We start from the raw sequence: 17,624 nt of genomic DNA, 5'->3' as shown, positions 1-17,624 counted from the left end.
AGGGGGAGAAAGAAAAAAAAATAGATATATATCATGAATCACCCATAAGTTTGCCTTTTAATTTATATGATTTTTAGGCAATATCAAGGGAAATAGAGTTGAAACATTGTTTCAAAAACAGTCTAATAGCAAAAATTGGACAACATTAAAAACATTTTTTTTATCAAGCATCAGTCCAATGTATTGTTAGTAACAAGTATTACGCACTGAAACATATATATTTTGATGTCTTCTGACGACTATAAATCCAGATAAACAAACAATGCATATGCCAGTAAATGCTATTATGTGCCTACATGATTATGCTTTATGTCTATGAGCACCATTCAGTCAAAAGCAGTTCCCTAGGTAAGCTCAATGACAAATTAATCTTGTGATGAGAGAAATCACACTTCAGGCACCACATTACTGGTTATGACTCAATACTGTCATTAACTTCTCTAGGGTAGGGGGCAGTATTTTGACGTCCGGATGAAAGGCGTGCCCAAATTAAACTGCCTGCTACTCAAGCTCAGAAGGTAGGATATGCATATTATTAGTAGATTTGGATAGAAACCACTCTGAAGTTTCTAAAACTGTTTGAATGATGTCTGTGAGTATAACAGAACTAATATGGCAGGCAAAAACCAGAGAAAAATCCAACCAAGAAGTGTGGAAATCTGAGGTTTGTAGTTTTTTCAAGTGATTCAAGTGGGCCTTGATACAGTGACTTAGGGTTAATTTTGCACTTCCTAAGGCTTCGACTAGATGTCAACAGTCTTTAGAACGTTGTTTCATGCTTCTACTGTGAATATGGAGCGAACAAGAAGGCCTGAGCTCAGAGGCACGTGCTCACGTGTTCTGTGTTCCTTTTCTTTTCTGAAGACATTGGAATATTACTGAAGATTGATGCTATACATCGTTTGACATATTTCTACAAACGTAAATAGAACTTTTTGACTTTTCGTCCTTACATTTTCGCGCGCTTCCTGCATTTGGAGTAGTGGACTGAACACGTGAACAAAAAGGAGGTATTTGGACATAAATGATGGACTTTATCGAACAACAAACATTTATTGTGGACCTGGGATACCTGGGAGTGCATTCTGATGAGGTAAGTGAATATTTATAATATTATTTCTGAGTTTTATTGACTCCACAAAATGGCGGGTTTGGTTTCGTGTCTGAACGCTGTACTCAGATTATTGCAAAGTGTGCTTTCGCTGTAAAGTTTTTTTGAAATCTGACACAGCGGTTGCATTAAGAAGTGTATCTATAATTCTTTGAATTACAGTTTAATATTTTATCAACGTTTATGATGAGTATTTCTGTAAATCAATGTGCTCATTCACCGGAAGTTTTAGGAGGCAAAATATTTCTGAACATTACACGCCAATGTAAAATGTTTTTTTTTTTTTATATAAATATGAACTTTATCGAGCAAAACATACATGTATTGTGTAACATGAAGTCCTATGAGTGCCATCTGATGAAGATCATCAAAGGTTAGTGATTAATTTTAGCTGTATTTCTGGTTTATGTGACGCCTCTCCTTGCTTGGAAAATGACAGTGTGGTTTTTCTTGTTACAGCTTTGGCCGTAAAGCCTTTTTGAAATCGGACAATGTGGTTGGATTAACGAGAAGTGCATCTTTAAAATGGGATATAATAGTTCTATGTTTGAGAAATTTGAATTATGAGATTTTTGTTGTTTTGAATTTGGCGCCCTGCTATTTCACTAGCTGTTGAATAGTGTGTTTCGCAGGTGGGATGGTCACTTCCCACATACCCCAGAGAGGTTAATAACTACAATAGTTAATAGCAGTACATCCAGAGGAGTTCATAAAGAGAGTTCAGGCCAACTTGGAAAACTACTAGTCACTTGGCAACGAACATGGAGGAGAGTTGAGGTGCTGCCAGTGGCGATTTAAGTCACATGACACCCTTTTAACCAATCAAATTATGTTTAGGTGATAATCCACAGAAACCTACAATCTGACAAACGGCAAGGACCAAACTCTCGACATATGGGTCTTATTACATACATTTGCACATTGGATAGGAGAAAAACAAAAAAACGAAATGGATTCAAATCAAATTACCTGTATTTACAGTGGGTGGCTCACCTTCATGCCATCCTCCGGCCCCTTGACGGAGGGCTCGGGGGCCAAGGGGGGGGTGGAGTGGGAGGGCTCGCGCCCGGGGTTGGGATAAGGGGGGGAGCGGATGATGACGGTCTTGTTGACCTGCATGACAGGTCTCTGGATGGGGGTGGGGAAGGGGCCGGTGGTGGGGGGACGCATGTGCATAACCATGCTGCCCTGAGGCGGGACCTAGAGGGTGGAGGCGGCAGGCAGGGAAATACACACACTGTTAGCATGGCAACATGGCTCAGTATATCTGCATGGTTATCTTTCTTTAGGCAAACCTTGGGGATAGTGGAAACTTGTGCAAGGCCGCAAATATTTTCCACAGAAAGAATACCAAAAATATATTTAATAATATTGCTTTATGCTCATGACTCAAAAGTACACCAAGGTCTTGAGTGGCCGTTTTACCATTGTGTGAGAGCAGTTCAAGGTAGCTGCATGACAACACTGATCAGTCATTTAAAATGGTGCAACAACATCAGTGATTTGAACAAGCAGAATGATTGAGTGTGAGGTTTCTATAACCTTGCCGTGGAGGGGGCACAGCGGGGCCTCAAACCAGCCGGTGGCCGGGTCTCTGTAGCAGCAACTACAGGTCAGGCCAGGGCCACTGCAGGCCCAGCCTCGTTGCTGAACAGCCTGCATGGAGGTCGTCTTCTGTTTCCAATGAAATGGGAGGGGGAGGCTATATGAGTGTGTGTGTATAGGCAGCTGGGATTGTTTGAGTCATGACCGTTTGTGTGTGTGTGTGTGTGTCGTGCCTGCTAGTGTCAGAGCAGTGTGCAGTGCCTGTAAAATTGTGTTTGTTCATATGAAAGTGTGTGTGAAGTGCTCTAGAGGACCTTGATTGATTGTAGAGTGTGAGCAATAACTAGTGCGACCAAGGTGTGTGTATGTACCTAATGTGTGTATGACTATGTGTTGGGTCATACCTGCTGGGTGTAATGTCCAGGCACGGGGCCAGACGGCTTCCCACTGGGGCTGGCAGACCCTGGTCTGAGGGGAGAGAGGGACAGAGATAGATTTACCATTAGCTTTCAATAACATCTATTTAAAAATCACTTGAATGCCATTACAGGATCACTAAACTGTTTCTTAAATTACGAACTAGAAGAAAACAAAAAGCATAGGCAGATATGCTGTCAGTTTATAAGTATAAAAATGTTACTGGCATCGAACCATGTAGAATCCTTTGCCATGTTACAATAACATGAACACGTGTTTATAAGGATACAAACTAAGAGTAGACGTGTTGCGGTCTAACAGCTTCCGGTTGACATTTAGCTGTTCCAGCTCACCTGTTGTATCCTCCAGGCATGCCCTGGGAGTGATTGGGCTTGTCAGAGAACTGGAAACCTTTCATTTCCATCTGGGAGGTCTAGAGGATAAACAAACAAACATCCCCGTTAAATGTACATGTAAGGACATCTCAATGCCATCTATGAAATGTTGTGGCATTAAAGTCATAGTTCACCCAAATGACAAATTCACTCATTCGTTTTTCCTTACCTTGTAAGTAGTATACGGACCAGTAGAGATTGGGAAATTCTGCGAAAACATTCAAGTAATTGTGATTTAGGTGAACTTTCCCCTTTATTTCAAAGGGATGGGTTTCACTTAATTCAATGTGCATTTTTTCTGTTTATACATGAAATGTTTCCAAATCCAACCTAAAGCTAAAATCAACTACCAATCAAGGTAGTTGGGCTGTATCATTGTTGGAAGGGACACTTGGTGGGTCTCTGGCTCTCACCTCTCTGCTGCCGGTCATGACTGGGGGCTGGGAGCCAGGGGGGAGCATTCTGCGGGCAGCTCCCACAGAGAGGTTCTGGCCCTGCTGGAGCTGGATGGACTGGGGCAGGATGAGGTGCTGCTGGGCAGAGCCATAACGCAGCTGGGAGCCCGGCAAGGGCATGGTCACCTGGAGAGAGGTATGATCAATGCATCGGACTTTGAAACATTGAATTATGAGAGTATGTTTCCATTAAAAGCCAAACTGTTTTCCTTCAAACTAACACAAGTGTGCCACAGAGTGGCTCCCCTTACCTGGATGAGCTGGGAGTCCATGAGCTGAGAGGAGCCCATGCCAGGGCCCTGGTTCATCTGGCCGTCGTAGACCATGGCCTGGCTGCCATTCATTGGCTGGTAGTGGGAGCCAGACTGGGGCTTGACCATATCCGACGGCTGCATGCCCGGGAAGGCCGAGTAGGGCCCCTTGAGGGGGCCACCACCTGACAGCACCATGGGGCTGGGCTGGGACAGATTGGGGTGCATGTATACCTGGGACCTGAAGGAGGGAATGGAGTTGAACATCTCCTGGGACTGTGAGACGGGCAGGCCCCCCCGGAGACCAAGCTGTGCCTGGGCCTGCAGAGAGGTGTGCAGGGAGATGGGGATCTGCTGGGCAGCTGCCTGCATGCACACATGGGAAGGAGTGAATTATAATATTAGTTGGTGTTCTGCTGCACAGAGTGTAGTTTTGTTGATTATTGCCAAAAAGAAAACCCCCAATAAATGCGTTTTTTATTAAAAAGAAAAATGGAATAAAATCCTGTAAGACCCTATACTTGAGTGAAGTACCTGTTGGTAGCTCTGCTGCTGGGTCATGGTTGGGGGCACCAGACGAGGCTGGCTAGGAAAAACATGGCCGTCCAAATACAGCGGGGGGATATGGTTACCTACAGAGAGAGAAATACAATTATGTTATTTCAAAAGTTGTAATAATAACACACAGATGTAGATTTCATACAATGCATAGTCCTTGGCCAAATATACCAATAATGTCTGAGTGTCCCTTTACCCTGCATGGACATGGAAGGCGCCACAGAGGCCACGGGCATGGGCACCCCTCCAAAGGAGCTGTAGCTGACCCCACTGGAGGAGCCTACGGTGCAGGGGGGCTGGGCACCAGCGGCAACCCCACCAGGAGAGCCCTGCTCGGGGAGAGACTGGGAGTTCTCCCACGCCTTACGGGCTGACTCCATCTGAGGAAGAGGGGACGTAGGGAGGCAACTGTTTAGTGAAAGTACACCAAAAAAAAACATTTTGGAGTTTACTAACGTTTATCTGATCTGACATTTAGCCAGGTAGGTTATTGAGAATTAAATCTCTAATACGACTAATGTTAAGAGAGGTCTGATTTGTGGAAAGTGAAAGGTAGTGTGGTGGGGGTGGTGTACCTTGAGTGTGAGGTCAGCGCTGGGGAAAGAGATGGGGTTGAGGTTGATGCCAGGCTGCAGGTGGTCTCTACGCAGCATGGGGATGGCCTGGGTCAGGGCCGGCTACACACAGACAGAAGTTAACACAACTAGTCAATGACATCTTTTGTCCATTTTTCATGTAATTTATATTTATTTAATCAAGCCACTTCAAGGTGAAGCAATTTCAAGGATTCCTTTCAATACCCCACCCTATAATCATGAGGTAATGGAAATCTGGTAGTACTCAGTGTATTTGTACTCACGTTGCTGGCAAGGGTGACCTGTAGCTTGGTGACAGGGTTGGACACAGAAACTGGGGTGGACCTGGGCGGCAGGCTGAAGTCAGAGTCCTTGGCACTAACGCCAAACTCTATGGGCGGCACAGGCAGCACCGTGTCCGAGTGGAGGTTCACGCCGTTGACGGGCGTAATGGGCCCGCCCTCCAGACCCTCCGAGCCCTTGCGGTGCTTGAGCGAGCGCTCGTTGCCGATGGGGCCGGGCTTGTGCTGCTCCTTGCTCTGCTCAGGCCCCGCGTCAGAGTCCTCAGAGTTGGGCTCACTGCCTGTATAAGACACCTGCTTGGTCCACGAGTCTCCTCCAGATGACTGGACTGACAGAGCTAAAGGGTATGAAAATAATGTAAGAACCACTGGAGTCAAAGATTCTCTTTAACACAGTTGACAACACAATGTTCATCTGGAAAGAAAAGCAGAGTACAGGCAACAGAGTGAGTTACTCTCAGTTATCAGATGGGGTGGAAGATGAGTTGTGAGCACTGGGGTGTTGCTCCTACTCCTACCGGAGCTGTTAGTCTCCCAGATCTCAGTGCCCAGGTTGTTGGCAGATAGGCCCTCCTCTTGCTGATCCATGGTCATGCCACCCTGCTTCTTGGCAAACCGTGGCGGCATCTTGGAGGTGATCGGTCTGTTCTTCACCAGCACCTGCAGTGTGAGGTAGAGGAAGACATTTTTTCATAGATGAAGTACAACATAGCTGCTCAAGTGGCGGCAGGTGGCATGAGCCTAGTGGTTAGAGCGTTGGACTAGTAACCGAAAGGTTGCAAGATCGAATCCCTGAGCTGACAAGGTCAAAATCTGTCGTTCTGCCCCTGAACAAGGCAGTTAAGACACTGTTCCTAGGCCGTCATAGGAAATAAGAATGTTCTTAACTGACTTGCCTAGCTAAATAAAGATAAAATAAGTCATGTACAACTATAGTTAACATATACATTTAAGATATTTCTGAAAAAACATTTAAAGTATTGCTGCTTGCAATAATCCATTTGAAATTTAGATTTTACTCAATACAGGGTCTATTCTCGAGACACCCTTGTGCCCATTATTTCAGACGTATTTAAATGTTTCGGGATTATTTGAATGTTCTGTCAACTTACTGGAGCTCCATGTTCCTTCCTCCTCCTGTCGTCTTCCTGTGGATGACGACGCTGCTGTTTCTTAGACAGGTCTTGGAACCCATCTGGACTGGAACCCCCAGCATCCCCCTCAACTGGAAGACAAACACTTATGCCATTACAACACACTGTGATAGGAAATATGAAAATACAATTTACAAAAAGACAACCATGGAGCACATTAAATCAGTCTGTGGGCCGCATCTGGTCCATGGGCCACAAGTTTGAGAACCCTGGTTACATTTGAGCCATGCTTTACTATGAGATGGTGCCTGACACTCACTGTGGTAGCTGTTGAGGTCGTACTGAGACAATGGTTCAGCCAGGTCTCCCTTCACAGACCGAGTCTTCAGCTCCTTGTCCAGCTTCTTCCCTGAGGGTTCGTTGGGCTGGTGGCCCTCCTCAGACTGCTCGACACAGTAGACTAGGCCTGAATCCTCTTTGTTCCTGCAGAAAGGGAGAGACATTCCATGAGTCAGGTGTTCCCATTAAAGGTTGTTGCTTTCAAAAGCTACAGTATCATGATGCCATGAGGATGTTAAGAAACAAGTCAAGAAAAAAAAAAAGAATCCAGTTTTGTTGAACATTCTCGCACCAAGTTAGCGTAAGCCAAAGTTAGCACAGTACTCACCTCCTATGGTTGGAGGCCCCTCCGTTCTGCCAGCCATCTTTCCTGTTGCAGGAGGGCAGTGCGTTGGGGTTCTCTGAGGAACGTGTCATCTTGTTCCCTTCCAGTAGGGCCGGCTCTCCCTTCCTGTTCTGTCGGTCCACCAGGGGGCGCTGGCTGGAGAAGCTTCTCTTGGCCAGCTCCCTCTTCTCCACAGAGCCAAGCTCCCCGTGGCCAGAGTCTGAGTGCATCTCTCCACTGTGGGCTTGCTGCTGCTGCCCTCCACCTCGCTTCTCCCTCCAGTCGTTGAAGTCGCTGTTCTCCGAGCCAGTCTCCCAGTCCTCAGCCTGGCCATGCTGACCACCGGACCTCCCTCCCCCTCCGGAGTAGTGGCCACTGGGCCAGCCGTCTTCTCTACCTCCCTCCTTGGAGCGACCCGGCCAGGGGTTGGCGAATCCGTCCGATCCGTTGATATACTCGTCGCTGGTCCACTGGCCGCTGCCGGGCTCCCTCTCTTGACGTAGTCGGCGGAAGCGCGGGGGCTTGTCCTGGCGTGGCGGCCGCCGTCTTCTCAACTGCTGTTGTCCAGGGTTGTCGTTGTCTATGTAGTACTCTCCCTCCAAGCCACGGTCCTCTGTGCCATTCTCCATGAAGGAACCGGTAGAGCCGGTAAACTTGGGGGTGTATTTGAGGGGCTCGCGCTCTGCAGGTGGTGGTCTTCTGGAGAAGGTTTCGGTGCCCGGGCCATAGCCGTTCTCCTGCATGGGCCCACCGCCGCTGCCGAACTGTGTCCCCCGGCCCCTCCAGGTGGTGTCTCTGAAGCTGTTGTTAAACCCCCGGCCGGTGTTGTAGCCCCTGCCAGTGTCAAGTCTGGGAGGCAGAGAGCGGCCGCTGAACCCCCTGCTGCTGGCCTTGGCTTTGTCGTCTCGGGCGTCGCTAGCCGCCTGGTCTTCAGTGTACACCTTGTTTGACCTCCACGAGTCTCGGTCAGCCTTCCTGGTCTCTCCCTGCTCTGGGTAGCTGCCACCCTCTCCGTTTTCAGTGCCCTTCTGGCGCCGCCGCTTGGGCAGCTCCTCGTACTCGGAGGTCTCGCTCAGAGTCTCGCTGACGTTGCGCCTCCTCGGCTTCCCCCTCTGCAGGTCTTCCACCTTGACAAAGTCCCTGGGCAGTCCTCTGCCTCTGCCTGGTCTCTGGGCTCCAACGGCTTCCCTGCTGTTATTGTTGTAGCTTCCTCTGGGGTTCTCTCCGCCTCGGCCTCCCAGGCTACCGCGGTCTCCTCTGGAGCTGAACTCCCTGAAGCCGCCACGGCTTCGACCTCTACCCGTCCCCCTGGCTCCGGCAAAGGCCTGCTCCTCATCAACGAAGATCCAGTTGTTGCGTCGTGGTGCGGCAGGCTCCCTGCTCTCCTGGTCGTCTCTAGAGGGCTGGCTCTTTCCGCTTTCCAAGCTGCTCTCCTTGGGCGAATCCTCACTATGGGGACTGGATGACTGCTCTACTTTAGCAGGGGCTGGTGGTTGGTGTTGCTTCCCTTCTAGCTGCTTCTCGATAGCAGGTGAGGCCGAGCGTCTGTTACTTACTAGGGGCTGGTTGTCTTTCTTCAGGTCATATACGTTGGTGAGCACCTCTTTCTCCAGGCGGTAAGGGACTACCTTCTCCCCGGGCTCCACTTTGGGCTTCTCGTTCTCCTTGTCTTCCACTTTGAGGGCCTTGAGCACAGGCTTCTTAATGGGGCCGGTCCTGCGGGTCAGGGTCCTACCGCTGCTCTCAGATGGCTGGCTTACACTGCTGGCGGAGGTGGTGGAGCCAGGAGCAAACCACTGGTTCTGAACACCAACACCACCTTCCTTCTTCTGGCCTCCATCTCGCCTCCAGAAGTCTGAGTCAAAGCCCTTTTCCTTGGAGGTGTCGAAGACTTCGTCGCGGTGGTCAGTGCTGTCCTTCAGGTGCCCGTCTTTGGGCTCCTGTTTGGGGTAGTCGCCGTCTGCATTCTGCTGCTGGGGCCGGCTTAGGGCTGTGGAGAGCAGGCCTTGGTTGTGCGAGTGGTGGTCCCTGTCGGGGCCTCTGCTCTGGTGGTAGGCCGGATGGGAGAGGTCGTGAGAGGGGTTGTCTAGGCACTCGTTTCTCCTCTCTTCATACAAGTCCTGCTGGGAGCAGGTCCTGTCAATCCGGTCGTCTGGCTGGCTCCTGTCTGAACTCTCGTGCTGTCTCTGGTAGGGTGGGGTGAAACTGCGAGGGGGGTAGCCATCTTGGTTCCACACGGGGTAGGGCTCAGTGGAGGGGGCCCTCCTCTCCTGATGCATGCTGGGATGGCAGCCCTCATCAGAGGTGGACCCTGGGCTGTTCAGGTGGTCTGGCTGCATCAGCGGTTTCATCATTCCTACACAGTGTTTTTTTATAGTAAGAGATAATACGGATACAGGATTGATTAGGAATCTATAATCAGTCTATAAAGTTCGATATGATGTCACACTAAAAAGATAGTAGATCCTTTTAAAAGGGATCCCCTTACCATTCCCTTCAGTACAGGGTTTCCCAACCCTCTCCGCAAGACTCGCCAAACTTTTCACATTTTTGTTTTAATCCTAAACTGGCACACTTGATTCAATTAGTCAAAGGTTTGACGATTAGTTGACTAATTTAATCAGGTGTGACAGTTTAAAAAAACATGTGAAACGTCTGGGGGGGGCTAATGAGATGGTTGGGAAACCCTGCTTTAGTACAACAAGACTATATTCTCAGGTCTAACCTGAAGAGTGGACAGCGTTAGGGTAGTAGTCCACAGGGGAACGGCCCTGGGCCATGCGGGGATCCATGAAGGGGGGCATCATCATCCAGCGGGGGTCAAAGCCCAGCACGTGTGGGGGGTAGTAGCCCCTCTGGGGGTGGCTGGAGCCGGAGGGGGCAGGGTGACCAGACTGCTGCTGCCAGTGCTGCATCTTATACACTTGCTCCTGAGAGCGGGAGGGACACAGAGCAGAAACTCATTTAGTATAAACACTGGTACAATTACATAAATAAAATAAAAAGTGACTAGCTGCAGTTAAAGACCTCTTGGAACTGTACTAAAAGCAGTGAGTGGGTCTTTTATTCCTGTTTTGTTGTGTATCCTATTGCTACGTATCCACCACTGAACTAAATAGGAAATGAGACAAGCACACCGTTCATAATACCCTCCTCTTTCCAGTCAAGAAGGTGGTGACGGTCGCTACGGAAAACACCTGCTCATGTGAACTCTGACGGGCCTTTCTAGTGCCGCTGGGCGCTAATCCAGGCAGGAATTAGGGAGGGGGATTAGGGGCTCGAGGGAATGGGCTGTTGCATCGGCCGGGCGGCTCACCTGCTGCTGCTTTTGGAAGCGGGGCGGGAGAGGCGAGTTGGATTCGGCCCCGGCATCGTCCTCGCTGCGGTAGGGGGCGAAGCCCGAGATGGCCTTGTCCCTGTAGTCCTGCTGTCTGGGGGAGTGCTCCAAGGGACACTCAGCGTCTGAGACAGGAGAGGAGAGGGAGCGGGATATAATCCTACTTTTACATAACTACCTCTGTAAACCATTCAGTAAAATGCTCCATTTCAACAATAAGTATACACACACATGACTGAGAAGGCTATTGTTGCAATTGCAAATTAGTATTTTCTCAACTGACCAACCTGGATAAATGTTTATTAAAAAAACAGTAAAAGCAGTTTGGTGTTACCTTTCGTGCCGTACTGCCAGTTCTCTGGGTGGTTTTTGCCCTCTCTTCCAGGGGACAGTGCTGTATCCTTGCTCTCCCCGTCCTTTGCTTCCTCCTCAGATCTTGACAACTGCCTCTCCATCTTCCCAAACTTCTCGTCTAGCCTCTTGAGCTTCTCGGCGCATGCGGCCAGTCTTTCCTCACGGGCACGTCTCTCCTCCTCCTCCCTGCGTCGGCGAGCTCTCTCCACAGCCTCTGAGAGCTCAGGGGAAACAAACTTGGCCCGGGCTGGGACCTGGCGCTCCTCCTGGTCTTCCAGGGGCTCACCCTGGTGGGCCATGCCCGGCCCGGAGCTCTTCTGCTGTGCCTATAGACGGCACAGAGGTGTTACCATGGGAAGGACTCTCCATGATTTGGGTTCTGTGCTCAATGGACTCATGACTAGTCTTCTCTGAGCTACAGGTGTACAGTATATATGGCGCATTTGGAAAATATTCAGACACCTCGGACTTTCCACATTTTGCTACGTTAAAGCCTTCTAAAATTTATTAAATTGTTCATCTACACATAATACCCCATTTTGACAAAGAAAAAACAGGTTATAATTTTTTGCAACTATTATAAATCGCATTTACAAAAGTATTCAGACCCTTTAATCAGTACTTTGGGCGCTCTGGAGCAGGTTTTCATCAAGGATCCCTCTGTACTTTGCGCCATTCATCTTTCCCTCAATCATGACTAGTGTCCCAGTCCCTGCAGCTGAAAACATCCCCTACATGCTTCACAGTAGGGATGGTGTCAGGTTTCCTCCAGATGTGACACTTGGCATTCAGGCCAAAGAGTTCAATCTTGGCTTCATCAGACCAGAATCTTGTTTCTCATGGTCTGAGAGTATTTAGGTACCTTTTGGCAAACTCCAAGCGGGCTGTCATGTGCCTTTTTACTGAGGAGTGGCTACACTCTGGCCTCTACCATAAAGGCCTGATTGGTGGAGTGCTATAGGGAGGGGTGTCCTTCTGGAAGGTTCACCTCATCTCCACAGAGGAACTCCGGAGCTCTACCAGAGTGACCATCGGGTTCTTGGTCACCTCTCTGACAAAGGCCCTTCTCACCGATTGCTCAGTTTAGCCGAGACGCCAGCTCTAGGAAGAATCTTGGTGGTTCCAAACTTCTTCCATTTGAGAATGATGGAGGCCACTGTGTTCTTGGGGACCTTCAATGCTGCATAAATGTTTTGGTACAATTCCCCAAATCTGTGCCTTGACACAATCCTGTCTCGGAGCTCTACGGACAATTCCTTTGACCTCACTAATTGGTTTTTGCTCTGACGTGCACTGTCAACTGTGGGACCTTACATAGACAGGTGTGTGCCTTTCCAAATCATGTCCAATCAATTTAATTTACCAGAGGTGGACTCCAATCAAGATGTAGAAACATCTCAAGGATGATCAATGGAAACAAGATGCATCTGATCTCTATTTCAAGTCTCATAGCAAAGGGTCTGAATACTTATGTAAATATGGTATCTGTTTTTTACTTTAAATACATTTGCAAAAATTGTCATTATAGGGTATTGATGACAAAAAACATTAATTTAATCAATTTTAAAATAAGGCTGTAACATAACAAAAAGTCAATCTCTCTTGTCCATTGTCTCAAAACTTTATATTGCCTTCCTTTCCCTGGTCCCCTCTATTTTATGAGCAGTGACAGGTGAAATGATTGAACGGGTTCCTGCCATATTGCTTTCAACTCAAAAAGTCAGAGATCAGTGGTATTGAAGAGGCTAGGGGGACCAGGCAAGGTAGCAGTCTGAGGCATAGTGGACCCCAGTATGATCTTACCTGTGCTTCTCCAGGGGGGAACCTGCCATTGGTGTTCCTGTGGGCCATCTGCTCCTGGAAGGCCAGGTAAGCCTCCTCCTCAGGGCCCTCCTGGGGGTATGCCCCCTCTCCTGAGCTCAGGGACAACTGGCGCTCACGACGTTGGTTCTCCCATTCAGCCCTGGATCAGAGATGGGCACAGAAAAGCTCACCATCAGTCACTGCTACAAGGTCACTGTGCTTAAAATGACATAAATTGCACCGACAATATTAAATTTAGTCACAAACACAAAGGGGGTGGGGGTAATCTCACCACATCTTGTTCTTTTCACCAGCGGCATGCTCCTCCTCATCGTCACTGAACTTGAGTTTCTCGCCGTAATCGACTTCTTCATGGATACCTGGAACAGCAAGGAAGCAACATTTTAATTAAGGTCAAACTAGTTCCGTTGGGGCACATGTACAGATATTGCCTGAGATGTATGTTGTTTCAGTCTTTGTATGATGACGATAATAACAGTAACCCCCCTACCTGCCCAGCCATCTTCACAGTCGTTGTCCAGCTCATCCAGATCCTTCAGGTCATCTGGGTTGATGATTGCCGGACGAGGGGGTCTGTCGCCAGGTCGACGGATGGGTCGGGAGGAGGGGTTGCGCAGGGGCCCGCGGATGAAGCGGTTTTCTCCTCTCCCCACCTCGCCACTACAAGGAGAATAGGAACATGGGGAGGTGAGAGGTATGCATTTATTTTTTTTGCTAAGTAAAATAAATAATTCCCAGCATTTGTATTATCGTTTTTAAATCGTTCATGATCATTTTAACTGAGCATTGCTCACACTTCCAGACAGTGGGCATATGCAGGTGACTACTTACTTGACAGGCTCTTGGTTGTTATTGGGGTAGGGCTGCCTGAAGGTGGGCCTGTTGTCAAAGCGGACTGGGGCAACCACAGTGACAGGGCCAGTGTGTTCAGCAGTGCCGGGAGCATCACAAGTCTCTTTGGGGCACATCTGAAAACCAATGGCCAAAAAGCCTACAGTCAGAACAGAATCTTGCATTATGGTGTCATAAAGTGAAAATAAATGGAGAGTAGTACTGCACAACATACAAAGGCAGGCAGCATGTCATGGTAGGTGGTGGTAGGGTGGTGATGGCTCAGGGCAGGGGGGGCGGGCCTGCGGAGGGGCTGGGCGGGGCGCAGAGAGATCTCCTTGGGCTCCGGGGCTGGAGCGGCGCTGACAATAGTGGCAGTGGTGGGACTGACCATGGGGGCAGAGAGAATAGAGGAGGCAGAGGGGGGAAGAGGAGGGGGGGAGCTCCCAGTCTCAGCCACGCCGCTGGCCTTGCCCTCGGTCTCTGAAGGCAGGCCAGCCGGCAGGGATGAGGGCACGAGGTTCCTCCCACCACCCTCCCTCCAACTTGTCACATCTGGAGAGACAAGAGGAACATGGATTTGAGGAAACAAGACCATGGCATAAGAGTTAAGTGGTGAAATTGCAGCATATTCAGTTTTAAAGTATGTGCACTATATTTTCCCATGGCACTTGTCAGATTATTAGCAACTATGCTGTGAGGCTTAAAACTATTCATAACTTTTGGGCCAATTTTGAAATTCTGTCAATTTTTGTGCCGCCACAGCCATTGTTCACTGGACTCACTCTGGGGGCGGAGGCTTGGTCCGGGCCCATACGACGGATCGAAGGTGCTTCTTTCCTTGCCAGCCTTGTCCTGTTCCCCAGCAGCCTTCAGCGTTGGAAATTCCTCGTGAGAGAAGGGCTGCAGTCGGTTTGAGGCCCTTAAACCTGCCATTGCCATGGAAACAAGTGGTACAGCTGTCAGTCAGATAAGTAAAAAATAAAACAGAGGCTGCTGGAGAATCATTATGAGGTGTGGAGGAGACATGCAGTAAATTGGCACATGTCAGAGGTCTGATAGCAAATCCATCAAAGTTGACCGTAGACAGTGATTTTAAGCAGTTGGGTTTCCCATTCCAACTCACCATCTAGTTCTACGGCCTTTCCATTTAGATGGGCCCATTGCTTTGGTCCACTTGTGTTTGTGCTCTGTAGAAAGGAATTTTATTTAACATGAAAAACAATTCCAATAAAAAAAAAAAACAATACAATGTGAAACCGCAAGCTGTAGAAGATAAAAACTAGAGAGAGGCCAAACCCACCTCCTGACTGGCTACCGGTGTGGTCTTCTGGAGATTGGAGACAGATTTCTGTAAAGCCAGCTGCGGCTGCAACTCCGGCAGCTGTTGTGTTGATGCAATGGAACTGAGGGAGGAAATAGAGGGAACCATCACTCCATCAGCTCAGGACAGAACACTGAGGCAGACTAGATGCATACACATCTTGTACCAAGACAAATAAATAGTACACCCACTTCTCGCGTACCAGGCAGCATTACAAAAATACTCACTTTTCTGCTGTCTGGTATCGAATGACTAGTGCGAGAAATGTGACGTACCTGCTATGTAAATGAAACTAAAAAAGTAGCACCCTGAATGCTGGTTTTATAATTGCCATATGTTTGGTGTTCATGCAACATTGCCATATACTCATTGTACATTGGTCATCCTGCTCTCACTCCTGCAGCCACCCACACACGCTAAACAATAGAGTGGTCACATCCCACCACTCAACTCCCACACAGGCAGCTCTACAGCCTGCATGTCAGCTAACCTTGAGGTAGCAAACAAACGCCTCTCAAGTCTGCGACACAAAGACGCAAGACTATCTTTCCTGCAACTGCACTTGGGACTAAGTGTTCGAACGCATCCATACAAAAGTGCACAGACACACTCTGCAGGAAAGTGTACAGAAACAAACTCCAGCAAATTGTGTACCAGGTGAACAAAAACCCATTTCCTTGCTCATCAATGCCACTATCCCCCTATTCTTGTATCATCCAGCTAATGTTACCTATTGGTTGTGCAAGTGATTACATGTTCCCTCAGAATACAAAACCCATTGAATTCATGAAAGATGTTGCATTATGGGAATACATTAATCCAAGAGTGCATCTCAGTCTATTATGGCTTCTTTTCCTCATCTCCACTAATTTATCTGCACGGACCTGGAAAAACTGAATAGGTGACCAAAATTCATGCACAACACTTTTCAGATCAGTAGCTAGGTTTCCATCCAACTGGCAACAGTTTCATGTGAATGTTCTACAATCTGCATAAAAACAATATGCACATATTCCCACCAGAGACATACAGTTGAAGACAGAAGTTCACATAAACTAGTTTTAATGACTCCAACCTAAGTGTTTCAACCACTAGACAAATCTCTTGTTGACAAACTATAGTTTTGGCAAGTCGGTTAGGACATCTACTTTGTGCATGACAAGTAATTTTTCCAACAATTGTTTACAGACAGATTATTTCACTGTATCACAATTCCAGTGGGTCAGAAGTTCATACACTAAGTTGACTGTGCCTTTAAATTCCAGAAAATGATGTCATGTCAATTAGCCTATCAGAAGCTTCTAAAGCCATCATTTGAGTCAATTGTGGATATATTTTAAGGCCTACCTTCAAACTCAGTGCCTCTAATTGACATCATGGGAAAATCAAAAGAAATCAGCCAGAAAAAAAGAAAAAAAATTGTAGACCTCCAGAAGTCTGGTTCATGCTTGGGAGCAATTTCCAAAACGCCTGAAGGTACCACGTTCATCTGTACAAACAATAGTACGCAAGTATAAACACCATGGGACCACGCAGCCGTCATACCACTCAGGAAGGAGATAAGTACGTTCATCTCTAGGATACAGAACCTTGGTGCGAAAAGTCAAAATCAGAACAACAGCAAAGGACCTTCTGAAGATGCTGGAGGAAACAGGTACAAAAAAGGTATCTATATCCACAGTAAAACGAGTCCTATGTCGACATAACCTGAAAGGCCGCTCAGCAAGGAAGAAGCCACTGCTCCAAAACCGCCATAAAATAGCCAGACTACGGTTTGCAACTGCACATGGGGACAAAGACCATACGTTTTGGAGAAATGTCCCCTGGTCTGATGAAACAAAAAGAGAACTGTTTGGCATAATGACCATCGTTATGACCATCCCAACCGTGAAGCACGGGAGTGGCAGCATAATGTTGTGGGGGTGCTTTGTTGCAGGAGGGGCTGGTGCACTTCACAAAATAGATGGCATCATGAAGAAGAAAAAAGTGGATATATTGAAGCAACATCAAGACATCAGTCAGAAAGTTAAAGCTTGGTTGCAAATGGGTCTTCCAAATGGACAATGACCCCAAGCATACTTCCAAAGTTGTGGCAAAATGGCTGAAGGACAACAAAGTCAAGGTATTGGAGTGGCCATCACAAAGCCCTGACCTCAATCCTGTAGAAAATTTGTGGGCAGAACTGAAAAAGCATGTGCTAGCAAGGAGGCCTACAAACCTGACTCAGTTACACCAGCTCTGTTAGGAGGAATGGGCCAAAATTCACAGAACTTATTGTGGGAAGCTTGTGGAAGGCTACCTGAAATGTTTGACCCAAGTTAAACAATTTAAAGGCAATGCTACCAAATACTAATTGAGTGTATGTAAACTTCTGACCCACTGGGAAAGTGTTGAAATAAAGCTGAACTAAATCATTTTCGCAACTATTATTCTGACATTTCACCTTCTTAAAATAATGTGCTGATCCTAAAGGACCTAAGACAAGGAATTCTTACTCAGATTAAATGTCAGGAATTGTGAAAATCTGAGTTTAAATATATTTGGCTAAGGTGTATGTATGTAAACTTCCAACTTCAACTGTATTTCC

At 47.6% G+C, this 17,624-nt stretch overlaps 1 protein-coding gene across 5 annotated transcripts in view; it reads right to left on the bottom strand.

Annotated features, from left to right (window-relative positions):
- LOC115204104 (protein PRRC2B) overlaps positions 1–17,624 on the bottom strand; it is a 41,928-nt gene that overhangs the window by 2,847 nt on the left and 21,457 nt on the right. For 2 of the 5 annotated variants that reach the window (XM_029769423.1, XM_029769424.1), the window contains exons 4-29: positions 15,017–15,119; positions 14,840–14,903; positions 14,499–14,642; positions 13,949–14,268; positions 13,714–13,850; positions 13,373–13,542; positions 13,154–13,241; positions 12,862–13,021; positions 11,039–11,384; positions 10,684–10,829; positions 10,093–10,297; positions 7,371–9,723; positions 7,023–7,186; positions 6,722–6,834; positions 6,065–6,269; positions 5,592–5,947; positions 5,308–5,409; positions 4,929–5,112; positions 4,709–4,806; positions 4,175–4,540; positions 3,882–4,049; positions 3,638–3,676; positions 3,427–3,506; positions 3,061–3,124; positions 2,654–2,785; positions 2,105–2,311 (exon numbers count right to left, since the gene is read on the bottom strand). In XM_029769423.1, the coding sequence (XP_029625283.1) occupies positions 2,105–2,311; positions 2,654–2,785; positions 3,061–3,124; positions 3,427–3,506; positions 3,638–3,676; positions 3,882–4,049; positions 4,175–4,540; positions 4,709–4,806; positions 4,929–5,112; positions 5,308–5,409; positions 5,592–5,947; positions 6,065–6,269; positions 6,722–6,834; positions 7,023–7,186; positions 7,371–9,723; positions 10,093–10,297; positions 10,684–10,829; positions 11,039–11,384; positions 12,862–13,021; positions 13,154–13,241; positions 13,373–13,542; positions 13,714–13,850; positions 13,949–14,268; positions 14,499–14,642; positions 14,840–14,903; positions 15,017–15,119 (6,514 nt within the window). Of the gene's footprint in view, positions 1–2,080; positions 2,312–2,653; positions 2,786–3,060; positions 3,125–3,426; positions 3,507–3,637; positions 3,677–3,881; positions 4,050–4,174; positions 4,541–4,708; positions 4,807–4,928; positions 5,113–5,307; positions 5,410–5,591; positions 5,948–6,064; positions 6,270–6,721; positions 6,835–7,022; positions 7,187–7,370; positions 9,724–10,092; positions 10,298–10,683; positions 10,830–11,038; positions 11,385–12,861; positions 13,022–13,153; positions 13,242–13,372; positions 13,543–13,713; positions 13,851–13,948; positions 14,269–14,498; positions 14,643–14,839; positions 14,904–15,016; positions 15,120–17,624 lie in introns of all 5 variants that reach the window. The other 3 variants (XM_029769425.1, XM_029769426.1, XM_029769427.1) reach the window with 3 other exon arrangements.

Source organism: Salmo trutta, chromosome 12, assembly GCF_901001165.1.
Source record: "Salmo trutta chromosome 12, fSalTru1.1, whole genome shotgun sequence".
Taxonomy (NCBI): domain Eukaryota; kingdom Metazoa; phylum Chordata; class Actinopteri; order Salmoniformes; family Salmonidae; genus Salmo; species Salmo trutta.
The sequence above is the reverse complement of the archived record's forward strand: the minus strand, read 5'-3'. Positions and strand labels throughout refer to the sequence as shown.